This window comes from Oreochromis aureus, linkage group 7, assembly GCF_013358895.1.
Source record: "Oreochromis aureus strain Israel breed Guangdong linkage group 7, ZZ_aureus, whole genome shotgun sequence".
Lineage (NCBI taxonomy): Eukaryota > Metazoa > Chordata > Actinopteri > Cichliformes > Cichlidae > Oreochromis > Oreochromis aureus.
The window spans coordinates 61,762,204-61,782,995 of NC_052948.1; the positions used below are offsets into that span (position 1 = coordinate 61,762,204).

At 39.8% G+C, this 20,792-nt stretch overlaps 1 protein-coding gene across 5 annotated transcripts in view; it reads right to left on the minus strand.

The window, feature by feature from the left end:
* The window catches only part of ndrg4 (NDRG family member 4), a 65,892-nt gene extending 50,133 nt beyond the window's left edge, over nt 1–15,759 (minus strand). For 3 of the 5 annotated variants that reach the window (XM_031742555.2, XM_031742553.2, XM_031742551.2), the window contains exons 1-2: nt 15,625–15,759; nt 12,168–12,241 (exon numbers count right to left, since the gene is read on the minus strand). In XM_031742555.2, the coding sequence (XP_031598415.1) occupies nt 12,168–12,241 (74 nt within the window). In that variant the 5' untranslated portion in view covers nt 15,625–15,759. The remainder of the gene's footprint in view (nt 1–12,167; nt 12,242–15,624) is intronic. The other 2 variants (XM_039615587.1, XM_031742554.2) reach the window with 1 other exon arrangement.
* Nucleotides 15,760–20,792: the final 5,033 nt, after the last annotated feature.

Below are 20,792 nucleotides of genomic sequence, written 5' to 3' on the forward strand. Positions count from 1 at the left end.
CTGCACATGACTTCATGACTAAAGTTACACATATTTGTCTCTATTATTGTAGGGTTTTTACCTTATAATCAAAAGCACTGTTGTTGTGATTTGGTATGATATAAATAAAACTGACTTGATTTGAGTATCACTGATAGGATGATTCCCAGGAAGGCAAATAGTGGCTCGAATTCTGTCATTGCATTAACTCTATTATCACTCTCACTCCCAGCCCTGCTTTAAAATTACACATAATGCCCTCTTTTGTTCTTCATTCACAAGGACCTCTTGCCAAATTACACATCTCAGTGTCGCACCATGGTAACCCTTTCTCACGTTGCTTTCTTGTCCCTGCTCATTTGTGTAGGGTTATGAAACCATTTGTATCACTTTTGATTATTACTGCGTATCTGTTCAGGTGAACCCAGGACAGATTAGAGAACTAGTGAAGGGATTTTAATAAATGTTTATAAAAAAGATGTTCTATGAATGATAGAAAATATTGGTGAACATCAGAAGTACACACACAGAGTACACATGAAATGCTGTGTGCTGCTGTTCCTTTATGCTCTGATGTTTCTGTTTGCTTCTTTTTACCTCTACCCCATTTCCTCGAGGCGAAGGCCTCCGTTGTAATTAAAATGTGTTGTTAATCCATTTGGTTTTGCAACACAAGCACCTTTGTACCTTTTGGTACAAATTTGTGTTACACAAAATACATCATTTCCCTGATATTTTAGATGTGAATTAAATTTGTTAATTTTCAAAGGCTTTGAATTATTTTTGCTCTCTTCATTACTTTTATTTTATTCGACTGTGATATCAGTTCCAAAGTCTGGGCTGGACGTCAGTGGTAATAGTAGTTCATCAACTTGGAGAAAACTTTCTGTATTGATACACTGGGCTTATATAATGTAGGTAAAATACAGAAAATGGGTGGGATAAAAACTACATGAACAGAAAACCAGGAGTCAGTCTTGGCCGTTGATATTTATAAAAAGTGATCAGAGAACATAACAATAAAACCCTTGTGAATCTCATCTGAATGAGGCCTAAGGCAGCTAAAAACTCAGTTTGTCCATGTTTGTCACCGTGTCTGTGCTGTCGGGGGCTGGACATTTTGCTGCTACAGTTGGAACAAACTGTCATGAGAGTAGAGCTACACATGGATTTCCTGTATCTGTGTTAGTTATGCGACTCTGAGGGGAAGGTTGGAGCCAGTGTGCTTCAGTCATTCAGTGACAGCGAAGCACTTTAAGTGGATGCAGTTACGGTATAGAGGCTTCGAGTGAAGCTTCCTGTCAGGAAATCAATTGCAGAGCCATGTGGAGGGGAACCATCTGATCTGACGGACAGTCGCTTAATCGATGCTTGGAAAGTGGGACAGCACAGGACAGCAGAGGGACAAATATGACGACATAGTGTCACAGAACCCAGGTTTAAAGGTTTACAAGGCCAACATAAACCAGCAGAAGCCCCTTTAATAAAAAGCACTGACGCAGAAACACTGGTGTGATGTGCAAGTGTCACATTATATGTACTCCCTTCCTTGTATTGCTATAGTTTGCTCAACATGCCCTAAAGGCTTTTCGGTCACTGATTCCAACACTTTAAGCAAAAGTGCTGAGGCTCAGCTTCCTCTCCTGCACGCAGGGTACAAGGTTACTGACTCTGCTCGAGTGTATTAATTAGACATATGGCTGCCACACTACAAAGAGGATAACAGCCCACCAAAGGATATGGATGTGGGTTTTTTCTCTGTCTCTAACCCTTTTTCACTGTGTTCACACACATCTATCTGTAGATAGACAGATAGATATAGGAGGAAAAAATGTAACTAGTGTAAGAAAAAAAAAAGTTTGCTTACAAATAAGGACGTTCAGTCACAAAGGTGGAAATCAGGGCCGAAATATGTCCAAAAGGAGCTCTGCTGTGCGGGTGATTCTGTAACTGCCAACAAGAATCTTCACAGAACTGATGTTCCGCTTCCTGCCCAGCCTCAATATGAGCACACTGAACTTCACATAACTAGCTGCTGCATTTTGAGTCTGCCAAATATCCCATTCTTGCAAAAGAAATATCTCCAGGACTCCCAAAGGACTTCGATTGGCACAAACTTTCACTTAGACTCAAGGATGAATTTATTCACTTTTAGATCTCTAAAACTTCAAATCTGTCCAATATTTATGAATTTATTTACATTTGAATGCTTTTGAATGTATTGCCACCATGTCAACCAGAGTTTAAATTAGGCTTTTGTGGCATATTTAGACTTTTTACTTTTTGAGGATACAAGAAGTCACAGGGTGCTGCTGAACATTGCTGGTTAGCCATTTATGCTTGAATTTAATGAAATTCCATGGATTTCTGTCTGTTTTATATTCTATACCCAACATTTTTAAAGCAATCAGGACTGAAAAGCAAAGGAGATTTTGCCACCAGTGCTAAAAACAAGGGTTTGTTGTCCATTTTTGCAGAAAAAATTTAGGAGAAATTTTTTTTTATATTTCAGTCATTAAAAAGCATTTTTAAAGCCTGATATAAAACAGGCTTTTAGTCTCTTTGGTAGTTTTTCTCTTTTTTTGGTATGATGTATAATTTATTTTATAGCTCACTCACTTAAGTATACCAATGCTCAAATTTAGGGATGTTGCTTTATCAGGTGTGCCAAAAAACAAGTGTCTGCTGGGCCTAACGCCCGCTAATTCAAGTCACTGAGGTGGACCTCACAGCCATAGAAAAATCTGTTATTAAAAGTCAAGTATTTTAAATCTGTTATTTTGTGCCAAATATCAGACGTCTGAGCGTTGCACCTGTACACTTTATAGATGTAAGCTTGTTAACATTAGTCAGTAACTTAGCACTTCACCTCCTCATCCAAATACGATCACTTACAGCTCCAGAAAAAAACATGGTGCCAAAGAAAATCCGAACTATGAGGCTTCAGCATGTTGAGTCTAGAAATCAATGAGTGTTTCATGGCAGCTACATCAATTATTTACATATCATACACTCAACAAGCGAAATGAACAACCTTGGGCTCTAAGGATAAATGACACCTGGGAGAATTATGAGTCATTGCATGGCACTGTACCAGAACTGCCTATCAAGACCTTGTGGGAGCATCACTAATGCCAGCCTGCTTAAGAAGGAAGAGATGATATAGCTGTGTTTCAGTCCTGATACAAAACAAATTGTTTTAAGCTTAGAATCAATAAAAGTCTCGTCCCTGGTGTTCTGCTTTAAGTCACCTTCACTGAGCTTTTGCTCCACCGGATCTTGTAACCCTTGTTCTTCAGTGAATTTGAGCCTTAGCACACTGTCGACAGCTTCACTACCCGATTCCAAAAGCCTCTCTGGGGCAGATTAACTGGTGTGTCATTTATCAAAATGCTGAAATATGTCTCAGATTTTGAAACAAAGCCACTAAAAAATGTTAAACAGCAGCACAGCCTGTCACTGAACAGCCATCTATCTCGTCCTTTATCTGCTGTCTTGTTTCATTCCTTGTTCACTTGATCTAGTCGTTCAGTTTTTTGTGATATTGAGCTAAGTAGATGCAATTCCTAAAGGAGCTTCCAGCAGATGTTAATCCTGGCTGGCACGACCCAGCATTCACTCCTACAACTCACAACATCTCCTTCATCTCCATTACCTACGCTGTTAGTTTGGGGGTGGAGAAACACACCTTCACATGCATGTTTTTACTTTTTAATGCAAAGAAAAAAAAATCTCAGCATTTCTTAAAAATGTTTTTAACTCACAATTAGTAACTGAGTAACTGAGTAACTGAGCTATTTCCACTATTTGAAATGAGACTTTTAAATATTTATAGCTGCTGAATGTCTGGAGATAGCTGAGAAGCTACCTCAGAGCCAAGGAGTGGAAGATTAAATATTAAATATCAGCTATCGGCTCCAGACAAACGCACAGCAGCACTTTCTGTTTTGGCAGAAAAAGTTTCCTCGTCAGAGAAATCAGATGAAAGCTTTGTGTCTGCAAAAAATGCTTCACCCTGGAGACAGAAAAGCAGCTTAGAGACAATAAGTAAAGTGCATTCATACTCAGGATATGCAGAATGTAACGTGACCTGAATCAGACAGGGTGAATTTAAAAAGGAAAAACAGCATAGAGGATACAAGGAGGGTCCGGTCACACAGTGGTGAGCTCACACTTTTGACAGCACATTCGCTCAGAGCTCTATTTTCACCTCATGTCTCAGCGGGGCGTCAGAGTCAGGGTGTGAGAGGGTCTGAGTTTGTGAAGAGAGCTGGACTTACCACAGCAGTGAAATGATAACGCTTACATCAGTTTAGATGTGACGAAACACTCCGGTTACTGGCAGGTTCCTGAAGACAGATTTAAGCGTCTTTAAAGTATCTTCAGCTCGCACCAGAATTCAGTTTGAGACCGATTTAACTTTGTGTTGTATTTTTCTTCCTGATGAATGTCTCAGTCCACTCAAGCTGCACTGTCATGCTTCACTCTTTTCAGGTCATATAATAAACTCACACTCCTACTTTGGTGACCATGTCCATGTGACGTGTCTGCGCTGTTGCTGCCCTGCATCACTGCCTGCTGTTCCAACTCCTCCAGCATTCACCATTCAGGATGTTTACCCATTACTTCCCAATTTCTATTTGCAGGAAATGATGAGCTTTGACTCCAAACTAATAATTTATAACATACCTAATATAATATAGGTATGTGTCTATTTTGGTTGTATGGTTCATGCTACTTTGGGTCTTTCCAACTTTAAAGAGAAACAATGATGTCTGTTTATAAAGCTTTAAAATTTGATAAATTAAGTCTTTGCAAAAACGCCAATACTGCACGCAAAATCACGGCCAGTAAAATTCACAAATTACCACGACGTGTCCTGCAGTACATTTTTAAAATCATACAATAATGTATAAACCCCCACAGGCACATGCAGGTTTATTATGTTTTGCCAGAGACATGGAAGCCTGGGAACTTTCATAAACCAAATCTTGATTATGTTATATAAATCTTTAAGCATGACAGAAATTTGTGTAATATTACAACAAATTAAGCAGCAGTTTCTTCACTTTTTTACACACTGATTACATTTAGACCTCAAACACTATTTGATGAGGTTTAAGGGAAAAATATGTTTTTTCATGTAAAATAGGCGATAAACACTCCTGAAAAAAACTCCAACTATAACAAACACTGCATTTTATATCTGTGAGATGCAAGTCGCTTTGAGAAAACAATGGGAAAGAGAATGAGCTTTATCTCTGATTCATCTCAATCTAAGAGCTGACATTCAGCGTGTATTCCTCAGTTAAGGATGCTAGACTTCCCTGCCATCATTTTTACACATAACTTAAGTAAATGCCACACTTATGTCCTGAAATATGTTCCCAGCTTTGAAGGAGTTTCTTGGGTGGATGAGGAGTTTGCACTGCCTGAGGTGTGATCCCACAGCACATACAGTTATTCACCTCATTAATTCCCCCTTAATGGAACTGACGACATGTTCAGAGGTAGTGTACTGGGTCCTCTTTAGCTTTTCCTTCCAGCAGTTTTGGCTGAGTAAATCTTTTCTTTTTGATCATCACCTTGTTTCACACACACAGGGGTGTGTTCACAGCTGCAACTGTACTCAGCAAATTTGCAGAAAGTTGAATAAGATAACTTGAACTGATGTTGAACAGCTGCAATAAAAAAAAAAAGCTGAGGCAACACATATGGGTGCCTGTAGCTGTTATTCTCCACCACTGTGTAAAATCATGACCTAAATAATAACATTATACTGCTACAAGTTTTAAACAAAGACTCCCAAAGGGACAACAGCCCAAGGGCAAGCAGCTCTTCACACTGAAGCAAAACTCGTAGGTGTTGAATACTAAAGTCTTACAGCTCGCTTCTCAGTGTTTGCTGATTTGGCTGTTTCCATGTCTTTGCAAAGTCAGAGGCTGAGTCCTTTTCCAGACTGTTCCACCTTTTTCCCAATTTCCTTTTTTTTTGTCTAAACTGAGCGTAGGTGCAAGACACAGTTTCTCCAGTGTTTACAGCAAACTTCATAACCAGTGGTTACTTTGAGCCAGAACACAGCTTATTAAAATAACAGTGTTGTGCTGTCAGCACTCAGCACCGAAAAATACCAAAAAACAAAAACAGGTCTGGTTTGAGACTGGACTAGCTGTTGTACTCGCTGTCCTGTGTCAGAAAAGCTTAAAAAGGAAAAACATAAAACATCAGTAGAATATCTGTGAAGTACTCTGCCACCATAATTTTAATGATTTGTCCTTTGGTCAATAATTTCCTTCTCTCTTCACCTGGACGTGGCATTTTTTAAGTGACGTGGCAAGTCACTTTTTATTTCTCCCAATAAAAATGCTACAGTATGATGAAGGGAGCTTTCTGGGATTTTCATACCGGGATGACTCAGCGTGCATCGAGACAAGAGTTTTCTGTGTAACTGCTGATCCATTGTGGAGCGAGACCCGCTGCAGGCTATGGAAACATTTCCCCAGACAGTGATGCGTCGCTTTCTTTACCTGCAAACTTTGATGGACACTGATGACGGGACGCTGTCTCAAGAGTTTTACGTGAATGCACAGCAGCAGGTGTTCACGGTGAATGAGGAATAAAGGCCCCGGGCTGTTTTTCATTGTGTTCTTTCAGTGTTGGAAAAAAAAATCCTTTACTTTTCCAGCGTGACAATTCCCACAAACAGAAAGGTTCTAGGAGTTGTAAAATGCTGCCAGAGTTTGTGTAACTTATAGAAGAGACTGAAGTGATTGAAGGTTTTCACTGAGTGTGGCTCTGCATCATTTGCTCTTCTTGGGCTTCTTCTAAAAAATATTTCCTTCACATTGCAAACTTCACATCCTCCTCTCAGTTATGTCATGATGCTGCAGAACTGAACTTTTAGAACCTGCTAACAGGTGTGACATTAACCTCTCATCTAGGACGAAGCCCAGCACTATCATCATCCACGGTATTTTAGTCACCAACATTCACACGTCATGACTTGAATTTACTTGGCTCATGCTGAATGGCACAGTTGGATCGTCCGGCAGCGGCGCTGAAAAATGCAACCAAATGTCCCTTCTAGTGATTGTGTTTCTATGGTCCGCCCACGGTGCTGTAGGACGAGTGCCAGCAGGACAGACGGGCAGACAGCGTGTGGTCACCAGCAGTACACTGATGGGGGAGGGGAGCGGTCGGTGGATTCTTTCCTGAACCGAACAGAGAACCAGATGCCGAGAAGCGAAGACCAGTGAACCACACTGAAGGGATGAATGGTTTCCTGAGCAAGCCGCAGTCACTTCCTCCACAGACACATGGGTTTAATGCCACTACCACTGCAAGACAGGCCATAACCCTCGACCCCAACAGCAGCGATTGGCCCTGCATTTTATACCTCACTGAGACTGGAGGTGTTAAACCAATCAGGCAATGAGATGGGAATTTTGAGCTAAATTGTTAATATTTGTCACATTTAAATCTATTTAATGTTCTTATTTTTAGATCATTTTAGATGCACATAAACATAAAAATCTTAGAAGTGTTGTACTTGCCTACTATTTAAAGACTAGGGTAACACTAATAATTTGAATCTAATACACGTGTTGTTGTGTGGACTTAATGTTCTCTGATGTGTCGTCATTTGTCTGTGTTGTGTAGATTTGTCGCTCGTTAAGCTGACCGGTCCTGCTTTAGGCTGAGTGTAGAACCAAACGCCCACTGATACTGGCATAAATACACTGCTCAAAAACAATTTAAGGAATACTTTTTAGTCAGGCTACAGCATCAAGTCAGTGAAGCCTGTGAGGTATTGATCCTATCAGTTAGGTAACAGTTAACATACAGGTTAATCATGTTCAGCTGTTTTGCTCTTAAATGAAATAAAAACAGGTGAACTAGAGGGGCAACAATGAGACAACCAGCTAAATAGGAAATTTACAGGTGGAGGCCACTAACATGTTTACCTCCTCATCTTGTCTGACTGCTGTTTCACTGGTTTTGTATTTAGTTAGAGCAGGGGTGTCCAAGTCCAGGCCTTGAGGGCCGGTGTCCTGCAGGTTTTAGATGTGTCCTTGATCCATCACAGCTGATTTAAATGGCTAAATGACCTCCTCAACATGTCTTGAAGTTCTCCAGAGGCTTGGTGATGAACTAATCATTGGATTCAGGTGTGTTGACCCAGGGTGAGATCTAAAACCTGCAGAACACCGGCCCTTTAGGCCTGGACTTGGACACCTCTGGGTTAGGGTATACAAACTACCTGTGCAGCAGGTAGTCCACTCTTCCAGGATGCCACATCAATACTTTCCACTGCCAGAAGGTTTGCTGTGTCGCCCAGCAGAGTTTCGAGAGCGCAGAGGAGATTCCTGGAGACAATCCACAGAGGGACGCACAGACCTCTAGAGGCCAGGCAGATATCAATATGAAATCATTGGACCCAGTGTGAGTTACTCTGGGTGCATGACAATCCCAGCCTCATGTTGTCAGAGTATGAGGCAGCTCCTGGAGGATGAAGGAACTGATAGCACTGACTACCCCCCACACTCACCTGACCTAAAGCCAGTCAAACACCAGTGGGACATTAAGGTTCAGTCCATCTTTTGATCCAATCATTCCAGGTTGCACCTGAAACTGTTCAGGAGCTCAGTGATGCTCTGGTCCAGATTCACTTTTTTGAGCAGTGTGCATGAAGATATGCAGAGAGATAGAAACAGTCCAAATAAAAAAGAATGCATAGAAATATATTTAAAACAATGCATTTCTCATATTTTTCATGACAAAAAGGTTGCATATTCAACAATATATTTTTACATTCACATTTTCGTTCTGTAACATTGTAGCGTTTCTAACTGAAGCCTGAATTGTTGTGCTTGTTGCTGCTTGACAGCCATTTGAGGGAAATATGAGGAGGTGCAAGAGAAACACGCCACATGTTTTATTTTTAGCTTGATGGATTATTTTCCTGATATGTCAGGCTACTATTTTTATTCTAGACAAATAACCCAACACTTAACGCTTAATCAGTAATCAAGAAATGATCACATCACTATTTCAGTACTTCTCCTGCTGCTTTTCTGATGAGAGGTGTGTCCAGTTTTCTACTGATTTACATCTGGACCTGAGGGCAAAGTCATGTTTCTCCATATTATATGAAGCTGTTGCTCGTGCTGTGCCAGCCTCCATTTTTAATAAATGCTCTCCATTAGTGACCACAGAGTAGCACAGAGCTGGCATTCAATAACCAGTATGTAAGCAGCAGCATTCTCTTATCGATCGGATCACTTTTACTCTATTACACCATGAACATTCTGTGTCTTATACTACAGCGACTATGTAAAACCCACAAATTTTGCTCTTGACTAAAGATGACTTACAGTCAGGAGGAAAAGTGAGTAAACCCTGGTGTAATGTTGCTTTGATATCAAATGTTTCAAACTTGTCACAGTAACTGTTTTGCCTCCAAGTAAAATCCTTCTAGAAGCAAATCTCAGCTCTTAGGATCTATTTTGGATGATCTCTTCGAGTATTTGGGCAGTGATTACAAATAAAATAAATGACAATTATTTTAATTCATTTCAAAGGAACATAAAGACTACATGCATAGAATCACCAGACAAATCTGTTTGCTGACTTTGCCACACATTTTTCCTTTGGAACTTATTTTTCTAACAACATATTTGCCTTACAGAGCTCTGCCATAGATTTTAATTCATGGAGCTTTGAGAGGCATGTCTGTCTAATTTAATGTCTCAGGTATTTGTTCTTATGTGATATTAAAGGTCACACAGTAGGAATTCAAAACAATAAAAATCTGTGTGCATATTTCCTTTCTTCAGTAAATAAAACATGCTCAGCCATGCTGGTTTTTTTCTTGGGTTTGCTCTCATGCTGGAATATTCCTCTGCTGCCAAGCTTCTGGAGACTGGGATTCATCTTCTCAGCCAGTTTTTCAATATAGCCACAGGCACTTTTGATACCGTCTATAAATGGTTAGCACCATTTCCAGCAATGCAGCCTCATATTATTACTCTGTCACTCCATGAAAAACACTAGTCAGTGCCTTCTCCTGCACTTCTCGGAATCAGCTGATTTTTTTTGTATAATACTTCTGGCATATTTAATGAATTCAACTGAAAATTGTACCATTCTGTAAATTTTTTTTCAATATTTTCCAGAAGTATATATGGATGGGAAATTAGATACTTTACCAACATGCTTGAGCCCTCATAACATCTTAAGTACAGGAGATGCAGATTTTCAGGGCTTGAAAGATGTAATCTCTGCTGAAAACTCATTCTATACATCTGCTGTTTTTCCATTCATTTTTAGTCCACCAGTGTTCATCCGTATGTATTTTTGAGCTAATAAAATCTATTAATGGGAACTATAGTCCGATGACATACATTAGCTAACTTAATGATTGTAGCTCTTGAATAAAAAATATCAGTGAAATAGATTTAAAAAAAAAGATAAATGATAACATTTACTGATTTTATTCTGATTGCGATGTTGAAAAAGTGCTATTATTGTTCCTACAAGTGTACTTCATTCAAGTCCACAGGTTTCTAGATGTACTTACTTTCACTGTATGAAGCTTCTCCTTGTAATATATTCTCAATAAATAGTTTTCAGTTGTTCACAAGACAGAATACTCAACTAATACTGCAGTTACCGTGAGGTGATACAGCTTTGAATCATTTGACATTAAAGGGATATTCCTTAGAAGCATACTCGGTTTTGTTTGCAAACTATATTTTAAGCACACGGTGAAGCTCTGCAACAAAGAGGCATTAATATGCATGCAGAGATGTGTGGAACATGCAGTTCCATCCACAATGAGTCAGTCACACAGGATAGTCAGCACCAAGGCTGGCATTTCAAAATTAATGGGTGACAGCAATACGTAACACACACACCGAGGGGAAAAAACAAAACAATGTGTGTGATGACGAGGCATGCTGATATGCTTTAGTAACATTAGCAGTTTGGAGAAAGATTCATCTCCAGTCAGGCCTCATAGACTCCAACATGGAACTGAAACTTTACAGAAATATGAATGTGAAAAGGATTGTTGTGTGAACCAACAAAACTGAGTATTTAAACACATTAAACTGAATCAGTTAGGCCCAAAATCAAGACAAAAATGACCAGGCTAGCATCAGCTGTCACAAGTTAAGTTTCAGCTGATGTTATGAAAGGTGAAATCCAGCATTTTATTTGTTTGTTTATTTGTTTTCATCACATTTTTGGGATTCTGTATTTATTTAGAGCGAAGATTCCTCATCAAGCATCAAAATAAATAAATGTTAATAGTGTGACGTACAACCCAAGTTTTCTAAAAGTTGCTAATCTGTTAAACTACAATCCTTAAACAACATCATCCTTTAACTAGAAGTTCATAACTATCAGGGCATTCCTGCGTATATCTCTGTACTGATTTATGATTCTTTATTTATAATTTAAGATGTAATCCAAATATCAAGCCTACATACAAGAACTGGGATGTAAACTGTATGGGAATTCAGTGGTAAGATAACAAATAATGGTATATATGAAATCATTCACTGTCATTTAAAACAGTAGTATTAGCATCCTGTAAGCACGAGCTTAGCAAAAGCCCAGCTTTTAATGTACAGGTTGAATTTAAACTCTTCAGGTGTTTTCTGTACAGTCAGAATTAAATAGAGTGATGCATTTAAAAATATGCACGTTGAAGCGACGAAGAGTCTGAAGGATGAGCAAACTGCACACGCTGGAAAAGACTCATAACACACAGTGTGTCACCTGGATGAGGTTTCTGCCAATGGTTGTAGAGAGAATTTTCAATTCAAGAGTCTGGCGTTATTCCCGGCCTAATTCCCAGTATCTGTTCCAGTATCTGCTGTGTGTTTTTTTCTTTTCTTTTTTATAAATAGATATATATATATCGAAAGGCAGATGGACTGCTCCTGTCAAATGCATGTTTGTTTAACAACAGAATTATGGTTTTTGATTGGATTTATGGGCATTTGCTGGCTGCTGCAGAATGAATGCTTGAAACACTGGTCTGACTGATTGACAGAATGGGGCGAATGGACAGAAAATGCCATAGATATATCCACTCGGGTTGGATAAAGGAGAGACCTGTGTGGTACAGTATGGTAGGTTATGTAGGTAGGTAGGTACAGTGGCTTTACGATCCTACGTACATGGTCTGCAGGAGGCTTTGTGGAACCGTGCAGCCAGCCTTGGGAGGGAAGTTCCAAAACAATCCAGGCCCCATCTAGCAGCAGGTATAAAAATACAAGAGACAAGAACTACTGTACTAGCGTTGGTGCATTGCAGGTGCAAAGGCAATAATAAAATTCACAGGTTATAAGATGAGAGGTCATGCAGCAAAGCTACAGATAACAGACAGAAAGAATAATAAGACAGGCGACAGAGGTCAATAAGAAAATGCTCATTAAAAAAAATTGGGGGGAAAAATGAGAAGGTTAAATTATGGAAAAGGACTTTTCTGTTATTAGGTGAGTGATACTTAATTAGTAAGATTTTCAAATCAATAAAGAAGCCATGGGGTTTCTAATACTACATCAACTGACTTTTATTGGCCTCTAATAGTGGCCAGAAAGACATGCAACAACTCTTTGTCATTTACATAAATATAGTTTCCAGGAGACACAAGGATGCTACCGGGTTAGAGCAAAGATCCAACACAAATGTCTAGCAAAGGGGAAATGTATCAGCATGCAAAACACGGTAATAACAGTGTTGCTTTTGCAGTGGCTCGCTCTCAGTGCCAGCCTCATTGTCTAGCTATTGAAAATGCCACTGGGGGGAGGGAGATGGGGGGAGCGGTGGCCTGTGGAGCGGTGCAAAGAACCCAAAGAGCAAGAAGAGTTGTTTCCAAACAGAAGGAACCAGAAAGCGAGCAATGAAAGCCTCACATACCCGACATCTCTTCTAAGGGACAGTTTTGTTACCCCCATCTGAATTTTAGGTTAATCTTACTGTTTTGTCTAAGGAAATGTCTTAACAGAATAAAAGTGTGTAGTCGAGTGGTATATTGAGAGCTGATGTGACTGCTACGCACCTCACAGTCAGTTTAAGTTCTGCTCAGAGGTTAAAATTGGGGAATTAGCCATTTAGCCTTCCTTACTAAATAGTTAAACGTTCTAGAAGCATAATTTCAACAGTATGTGATTTCATGCGTTTGTCTTGTATTTTAGAGAAGAGATCACCACGTAACCACACTGTCAAATCTCACAACATGTAGCCTCTGACTTCAGCACTCTATCTGTTATCTATTAATTCAAAGTAATAAAGTAATCCCCATCCAAAAGTCAAACTTTTCTCTTTGCTTTGTTTCAAGCAATTTACTTGTGACCAAAGTATTGTGATTTGAACTAGTCGGTGCTTTATGAAGATCAACTTGTGGCTAAAAGGTCTTTAAGGTGTGAAAACCCTTGAAGTTTATGCTGACAATAGCAAAAATGTCACCAGTGCTATCCCTCAGCCTCCCAGTAGATGCACGTTTGACATAAATTTGAAAATTCTACGTGAGATCTTTTCCTATTTAGGGTCTTCATAGGATTGTTAGAAAACTTCACCTCCTACCTTGATCTTCAGTTCAAGGTGAACAAATAGAAAAGGTTAAAAGATTCATGTGACTGCAATGTCCATTTGTTATGTGACTTTAAAATCTATCATCTTCTAGTTTATAAAGCATTTTTCCATTTAGCATGTAATTAAATAACAACATCAACAACACTAAGTCTAACCCTGGATGGTCTGGTCAGTGTTAAGTCCTTAATGAATTATATCTGCGCCTTATGCATGTGCAGTTGTATGTTTGATATGCAGATGCAGATATATGCAGATAGCTTCCTAAGCAGTGGCTTCTTGCTAGCTTTTAAAGCTCCTCTGACTTATGGCTTGGTACTGGGACTTTCCTACTACTTCATATGCTTTGTTTATCTGAGAGGTTGTCTTAAATTTTTCATCTGGCTGTGAAATTTCCCCAATACCTTTGATTTTCGTGAAGTCAACAAGATGTAAAGAGCTGGAACCTGTGGCTAGAACCAGCAGGTGAAACATGGAAGCAGGATCGCTCGTATCTTATTGCCATTTTGGACACATAGTAACCCTTATTGTGCTTATAGGGATAGTAACCTTTTTACTTTGAGTTGTAGTGCAATACACAGTGAGTTGGATGTAGGGAGCAGTAAAATTACGAAAAATTATGAGCTGTTAATCGGGGTATAGTAGCAGTAGGTGACATGATTTAAAAGAAAAACTCAAAACTGCATCTCTTCCATTGGAAATTCAGCAAGATTTTAACTCATGTTGTTCATACTTGTAGAAAATTCTGGAATAATATAATTAATCTATATCCCCAAAAAACCCCTCTGGCCAAATATGGACTAACTGGTGTGAGCTAGCATTGCTGTGTAGCTCGTGATGAACAAGAGCAGGAGCGTATTGCTCTTTGTAAATCTATTTATAAACTGCGAGCTGAGAAACAGACCCGCTCCCGAAGGGGAGACCAGCTCGGCTTCAGCGGCTGTTTCATGTTCTCAAGAAACAGCAGGAAAAATACGAGTCAATAAGTTTCATAGTAGCTTGAAATCTGAACATAGCAAAAGATGCATTGCAAGAAAATGATAAGTGGAGAGCAGTTGCTGATCCTACAGAGAAATTATGTAAGAGGTCCAAATAAAAATGGGACATCAACACTGTTGCTTTTTTAAGGATATGAAAAATGCACTTTAATCTGTTCATCTGTTCATTCTGCTGCTGGTGTGACGCAACAAACCTCACTGTCCTGATCAAATCTGCATATACGTTAATGTTGTCTTATATGGTTCTTTAGTTTTTAAATGCGATCACCCAGCCTCTTTATTTTGACCACGATGCCCCGATGCCTTATGGTTCTAATCTGTCAGGTCCTGCCAAGACCACTGAGCCAAATGCAGGCACTTTCAGGGCACCACTAACACAAGCCTGCACCAGATTCAATCAACTTTTATGACTTCCACCTACTGTCGATTCATCATCCAGCTGACTCAGTCTCCTTCAAATCCAGCATTGTTTTCTTTAGCACGCATCGCTCCCTCCCCTGCCGTTGCCAAAGTCAGACACATCAGAATCAGATGATCATTAAAAGCATCAAGACTTTTTTTTTTAAACTACAACTTTATAATCCCACTGTAAACACAGGAAAATACAATATAAATGCAAAGGCTTTGGGTTTAATACATAATAATAATCCCGTCTGGTTTTCTAAATGTCGCACTTTGGTTCCTGTGGGGTCAATAAATTCAACCTCTTGACATCCTGTTCTCGCCAATGCAGAGGCTGGCAACAGGGGTGTGTATGTGTGTGTGTCTGTGTGTGTGTGTGTGAGAGAGAGAGAGAAAAAGTATAAAGCACAAAGCTTCAGCAGCAGCATTCACATACACCGTGCCAAAATTCCCGTCCTCATTTTAACATCCTCCTCCTCTAGTCCTCAAACACAAAGCAGCCTCACTGCATCTGAGCTCAAATCTGAGGGTAGAGTCAAAACACGAAGCTTCTCAAAGAGTTCACCTGCAAATGACTGTTTGCCACTCGGGTAGAAACTGTTGAATAAATATTACAATCCAGGCAGACAAAGCTTTACGGTACCTGTAGTGTTGTTCAGAGCTTCTGTGGCCGCAAAGTCTGGTGTCGCTGTGTTTTCTGTGTCCGTCCCTCAGGCTGCTACAGACTGGCTGAGTGTACGTCTCAGAGTGTTTGTGCGTGAATGTGTGTGTGTGTGTGTCTTCCTGTGGTCGCACTAGAAATGAGAGAGAAAGAGCTCTCTCACCCTCCCTCCCTCTATCTCCCTCCCCCTCCTGATGATAAACACAGAGCACGTGGCTTCACCAATGATGCAGCACGCTGACAATCACAGCACCGAGAAGCGAGGAGAGAAGTGAAGGATGAGAAAGACGCTGGTAAAAATATAACAAAGTGAGTCTGGTTAAAAGGAAGGCGTGGGAACGTCCGTCTTGTTCGTCATACGAAAAATCCAGAAATCTCTCTTTTTCCTCACCAGTTTCAACAACCAGTCATCTGATCTGCTTCAGACTCTCCAGGTGTGTTGCAGGACACATGAGTAGGTGCACTGCAGAGTCAGAGGTCATATGGATGACTACAGTGCCTGCGCTACTGTGTCTGTGTGCAGGGGGAGGGGCATGTAACAACACATAAGCGTGTTTGAATGACATTCATTGACATTAAGTTTAAATAAGTGCCAAACATTATTCTGATTGTAAATCTAAGCCTCATAAAGATAAAGCCGTACATATCTTTACTCAACACGATCTGTTTCCTGCCTTTAATGTTCTGTGATAAATGATTTAATTTACTCGTGTTTTTTCGATTAGTGGTTCTCGAGAGAACTAAGAGTCTGTAAATGTGTCATTGTTTAGTTTTTCTTTGCCTACATGTGACGCATGTGTAAATTGTACCTATAAAACCAGCCAGGCTCCGCACCGGTGCCGTTCTGCAGCCCAGAGCTGGCAAGCTTTGAATTTACTCGGGATTTTGAAACCAGGCAACAAAAATACATTCATCCAAATCTGGAAGAACATATCCTTTTCTGAATGTCCAATTCTGACACGGCTCTCAGACGTCTTCACGCCCACAGACACACACAAACGCACACACACTCAACCCAACAGCCCACAGGCAAACAGAAGAGCTATTTTGTCTGGGTAAAGCAAGCGTCAAAGGAGCTTACCATGTTTGGGCAACTGGGGCATGAAGTGATAGGGGCACTGATAGCTGCATCATCCATGTGTCTCTGGTAGAGTACTGACTTCAGCTTTGCTATGAATACAGTAAGGCTTGTTTATAAGAAAAGATTGTGTTTAGGCCTGCAATTTAAACTTGTCCACCTTCCATCTCTAACCCCGTGTTCCAGAGTTGGGAGTGTGTTGTTTACAGGATTGGAGAGCATATGGGACGGTCACATAATCCCCTTTTTTGGGCACCTTACATCGCTGCCGGCCCAAGAATAAACAGAGCCTGATATTGTTTAAACATTCGAAGATTTGGGTAGCTCCGACCTGTTTCCTGACATCTGAATCACGACTCACATTTGTGATGTTACCAGAAATTGATGTGCCTAACCATTAGAGACAATCACAGATGAAGCAAACACCAGTGTGAGTGATGAGGCATTGAAAAGAAACTCATCATAGCTCTCTAATTACTTTTTGTTAAAACTAGTAACATTAAGCATTAGTTTCCAGCTTCATTTTTTCTGTTTCTTTACTTTTAGAAACCATTCGCTGTTCCTTTTGGTTCCATGTTTTTGGCATTGTCATCTCTGTGTTTTGGAATCCAAGCGTAGCCTGAGGTACCCGACCGTAATAGGCTAAATCTAAAGTACGTTTCATTCAATAAGATGGCAAACGCAGGGTCACGGAGCAGGTAAGAGCCAACGAGGAATTTCCCTTTACACCCAGACACCATCTGTTGGCCATTAGCAAGAAAGTAGATTTAAGGCACAGTGCTCGTACGTCTGTCGTGTGCATTAAGAGCCCTAATGAGATTATGAAGAAGCACCTGCACGAGGATCACAGCGCCCACAACACTTGAAGAAAACTGAGGAGGAGAATGATGCCAGCATTCCAGCAATGGCTAAACTTTTAGTTTGGCAGAAGATGTCCCTCTGTGGGAGAATTAACATGCCTGCTGCTGTTTACGTGATAAAGGAAAGGCTGCAAATATCAACTTGGTATGACTAAATCATTTCACTTAAAGGTAGAGTAAGTTACTCTTCTCATAAGGTAAAGCTGTAATGTAACACATAGTTTATCAGTAGTAATCTGTTAAAGTTACAGTGCGTAAAATCTCACCGCTAGATGTCAGTGCATTACAGATCGCAGTCAAGTGAATCCTGTTATCTTACCTCCACATTCAAGCACATAATCGTAGCTACGGTGGCCGCTGTAGGACAAACATGTTTTGGTCAAGAGAGATCAAATACATCACATTTACCTCGTGCAGCTGTTCAAAGTCGGGACAGTTGTATGTCTAATTTGCTGACAATAAGTAATTGTGACAGTGTCAGGAATAATTAATAAATAATGTTTGTGATAAAGCCCTGACTTCAGTTCAGAAGATGAGGTGGGAGGAAGAGGATCACGTGGTATTCAGGTATTCAGGTGCTGGTGTCGGCGTCTCTTTCCTCGCGTTTTCACCTTTTTGCTGACGTTTTATGTCAGATGATAAAATATGGGTATGGTCCTGCATAACTTGAATCTGAAGGTGCAGAGACGAAATAAAATATGTCTCCACGGCACAAACATGCCTACGAGTTCTCTTCTCCTCCGGCTTCAGTGTTCTGCGTTTGTGGCCGGTGTCTGGCCACATACATAAGACTGTATTCGACCACTGTATTCAACAAACCAGCCTTATCCTGTGTAGTTTTTAATTAATACAATTATGCATTTATTATATTTGTTAATTTTTAGTATTTATGAGAATGCATCAGTTTGTTGAAAGACATAATGAGACACATAATGACAGTACCAAAAACGTAACATTAAACACTGCCTGTAATCATACTCCATGTACACATATATTATTACTTGCTACCAAAACCGTGTGGCTGTTTAACATGATATCATTCTCAATAGAAAATATTAGATAACAACAGAAAATACATATCACATTTTAGTTGAAACAATTGACATTTATGATGTAATCACAAGCATCTGTGTCTACAGGCAGCTCCCAAAACCTCGCTGTCAGAGCGCTTTCATCAAATGTTTGTTGTTGCTAGGCTGTAGGACTGTGGTCGTCATTGTTGGATTGTAAATAACTGGTTAGAAAATAAAATAGGAAGCAACTAAAGGATGAGGATCATCTGATCTGTCAGGGCAGGATGAGAATCTTCTTAGTATCACAGACAGTATAACCTATGTAGCAAACCCTGAGCTGACCTGTTACACAGCAGGTCCAAACCAATGGCGAGCTCGCCAACGCACTCTCTGCTATGTAACTCATCTTGATTGAGCAGCATTTAAGAATCCCTCTGAGTCCAATCTAAATTTAATGTATTCAGTTTAAAGGGATGCATGACTCAGACCGTCATTATGTAAAGCTATGCTGTGTCATTCTATAAAGCACTAAATGTGATTCAGATAGAGCTTTTAAAAACATATGTGAGTCCAATTTACGTCATCACATGCAAATTTAGAGCATTTGGCAGATTTGGCATCCATATCATGCTTGTGATGAGATTCTCCTTTCTTTCAGACCTCAGATAGAAGCCACTTTTCTGTTTTTGTTGCAGTAGAGAGCATTTACAGCAATGCCACTAATAAGCTGAGGCGTTTTAATTGCAATGATTTTATTTGCCACAAAAGTCAGCTCAGTTTTATTTTAATAGCCCAGAATCACAAATCAGAGATGCCACAAGAGATGGAACAATTCAGCATCATATAAGTGGTTATTATTGAGCAAAGTTGTAAGGTAAATACAGCCTTTCTGCAGTATTTGATACATTGCACAATTCATCAACAATACACTTCAACAAATTACCCCCACCAAGTTACCTTCATTCGTTTTAGTGCCACCTGAGGACGAATTAAGATTTCACACAGATGAGTCATATTTGAGGAGGAGGAGGGAGCGAGGAGGGGGGTGAGGGTGAGGGTGTGGAGTGCTGGTGGGCAACTCAGGCCTGTTTTTCAAAAGATATCTATTTGGCAGGACAGTATAAAGAAGGTTTTGTAAATGGGAGTAATTACTGTATTAATATTCGGTCTGCCCTCTCATACAGAGTTCACAGTAATAACAAAATGCAGAACAGTTTGTTATGTGATCACTTTATCTGACTTTAGACTGTATTACAGATCGCTTTGATTGTGGGTAGTGGGACATATTTTGTTATTAGATAGTTGATGTTTCTGCAAATGTGTTTAGACATTAGACTCTGTGGCAGTAATCACGATTATCATCAGATGACTTTAAGTTTTAAATGTACTTTAAGCACAAACTTTGTTCCTTTATTAACACAAGTCTTTAGTAATTATAATTTCTTTGGTTGTTTTTCTGGCACCAGCTGTACAGTGAAAACACTTTGGGTTATAGACGACAGGTGTACCCAGTACCCAGTTCACATGACATCATTGTTTTTGAGTAAACCACTAAAAAAAATCACCCAGCATAAAGTTGTTATTAAGGGAGAAACTCTTCATATAGGCCAGTTTTGTACCAGCCGTGAACATGATTTCATTGTGGTTCACAAGTTTTTGAGGATTTCCGCTCTGGTTTCATCTTTCAGCTTTGGAGGTTGTCACTTGTGGTGTATAAATACACTAATGTAGGCTTATTAACCAGTAACTGTCCTTTTTCCCCCCCAGTCACCAGGTCTGAGACGAGAACAGTGCTATTTTCAGTGCAGCACTTGAAGTATTCACATTAAGAAATTGTTTATTATAGAAACCATAGCTTATCAGCAGCTGACAAATAAGTGTATTTGCAGTGTTACTTACTGCTGAAGAACAAAGAAACATTTTAGTCAGTGATGTAATGGAGAATGGCGATAAGTATTGGAATACCTTAGCAATTTTTCTATATATATTTACATAATTTGTACTCACTCACTGAATGCTGCCTAACGAGGTTGTGATATAAGCCAAAAGGCTAATCTCATTAGGACTCTAGCAACCACAACACCAGTCAGCACCCTACAGCGAGGCTGGAGACCTTCACTGTTCTCTAACTAGACCGCCACAGGCTCAATCTCTGCAATCTCCCAATGTGTCCATCAACAGTCATGTATCCAGCAAAAA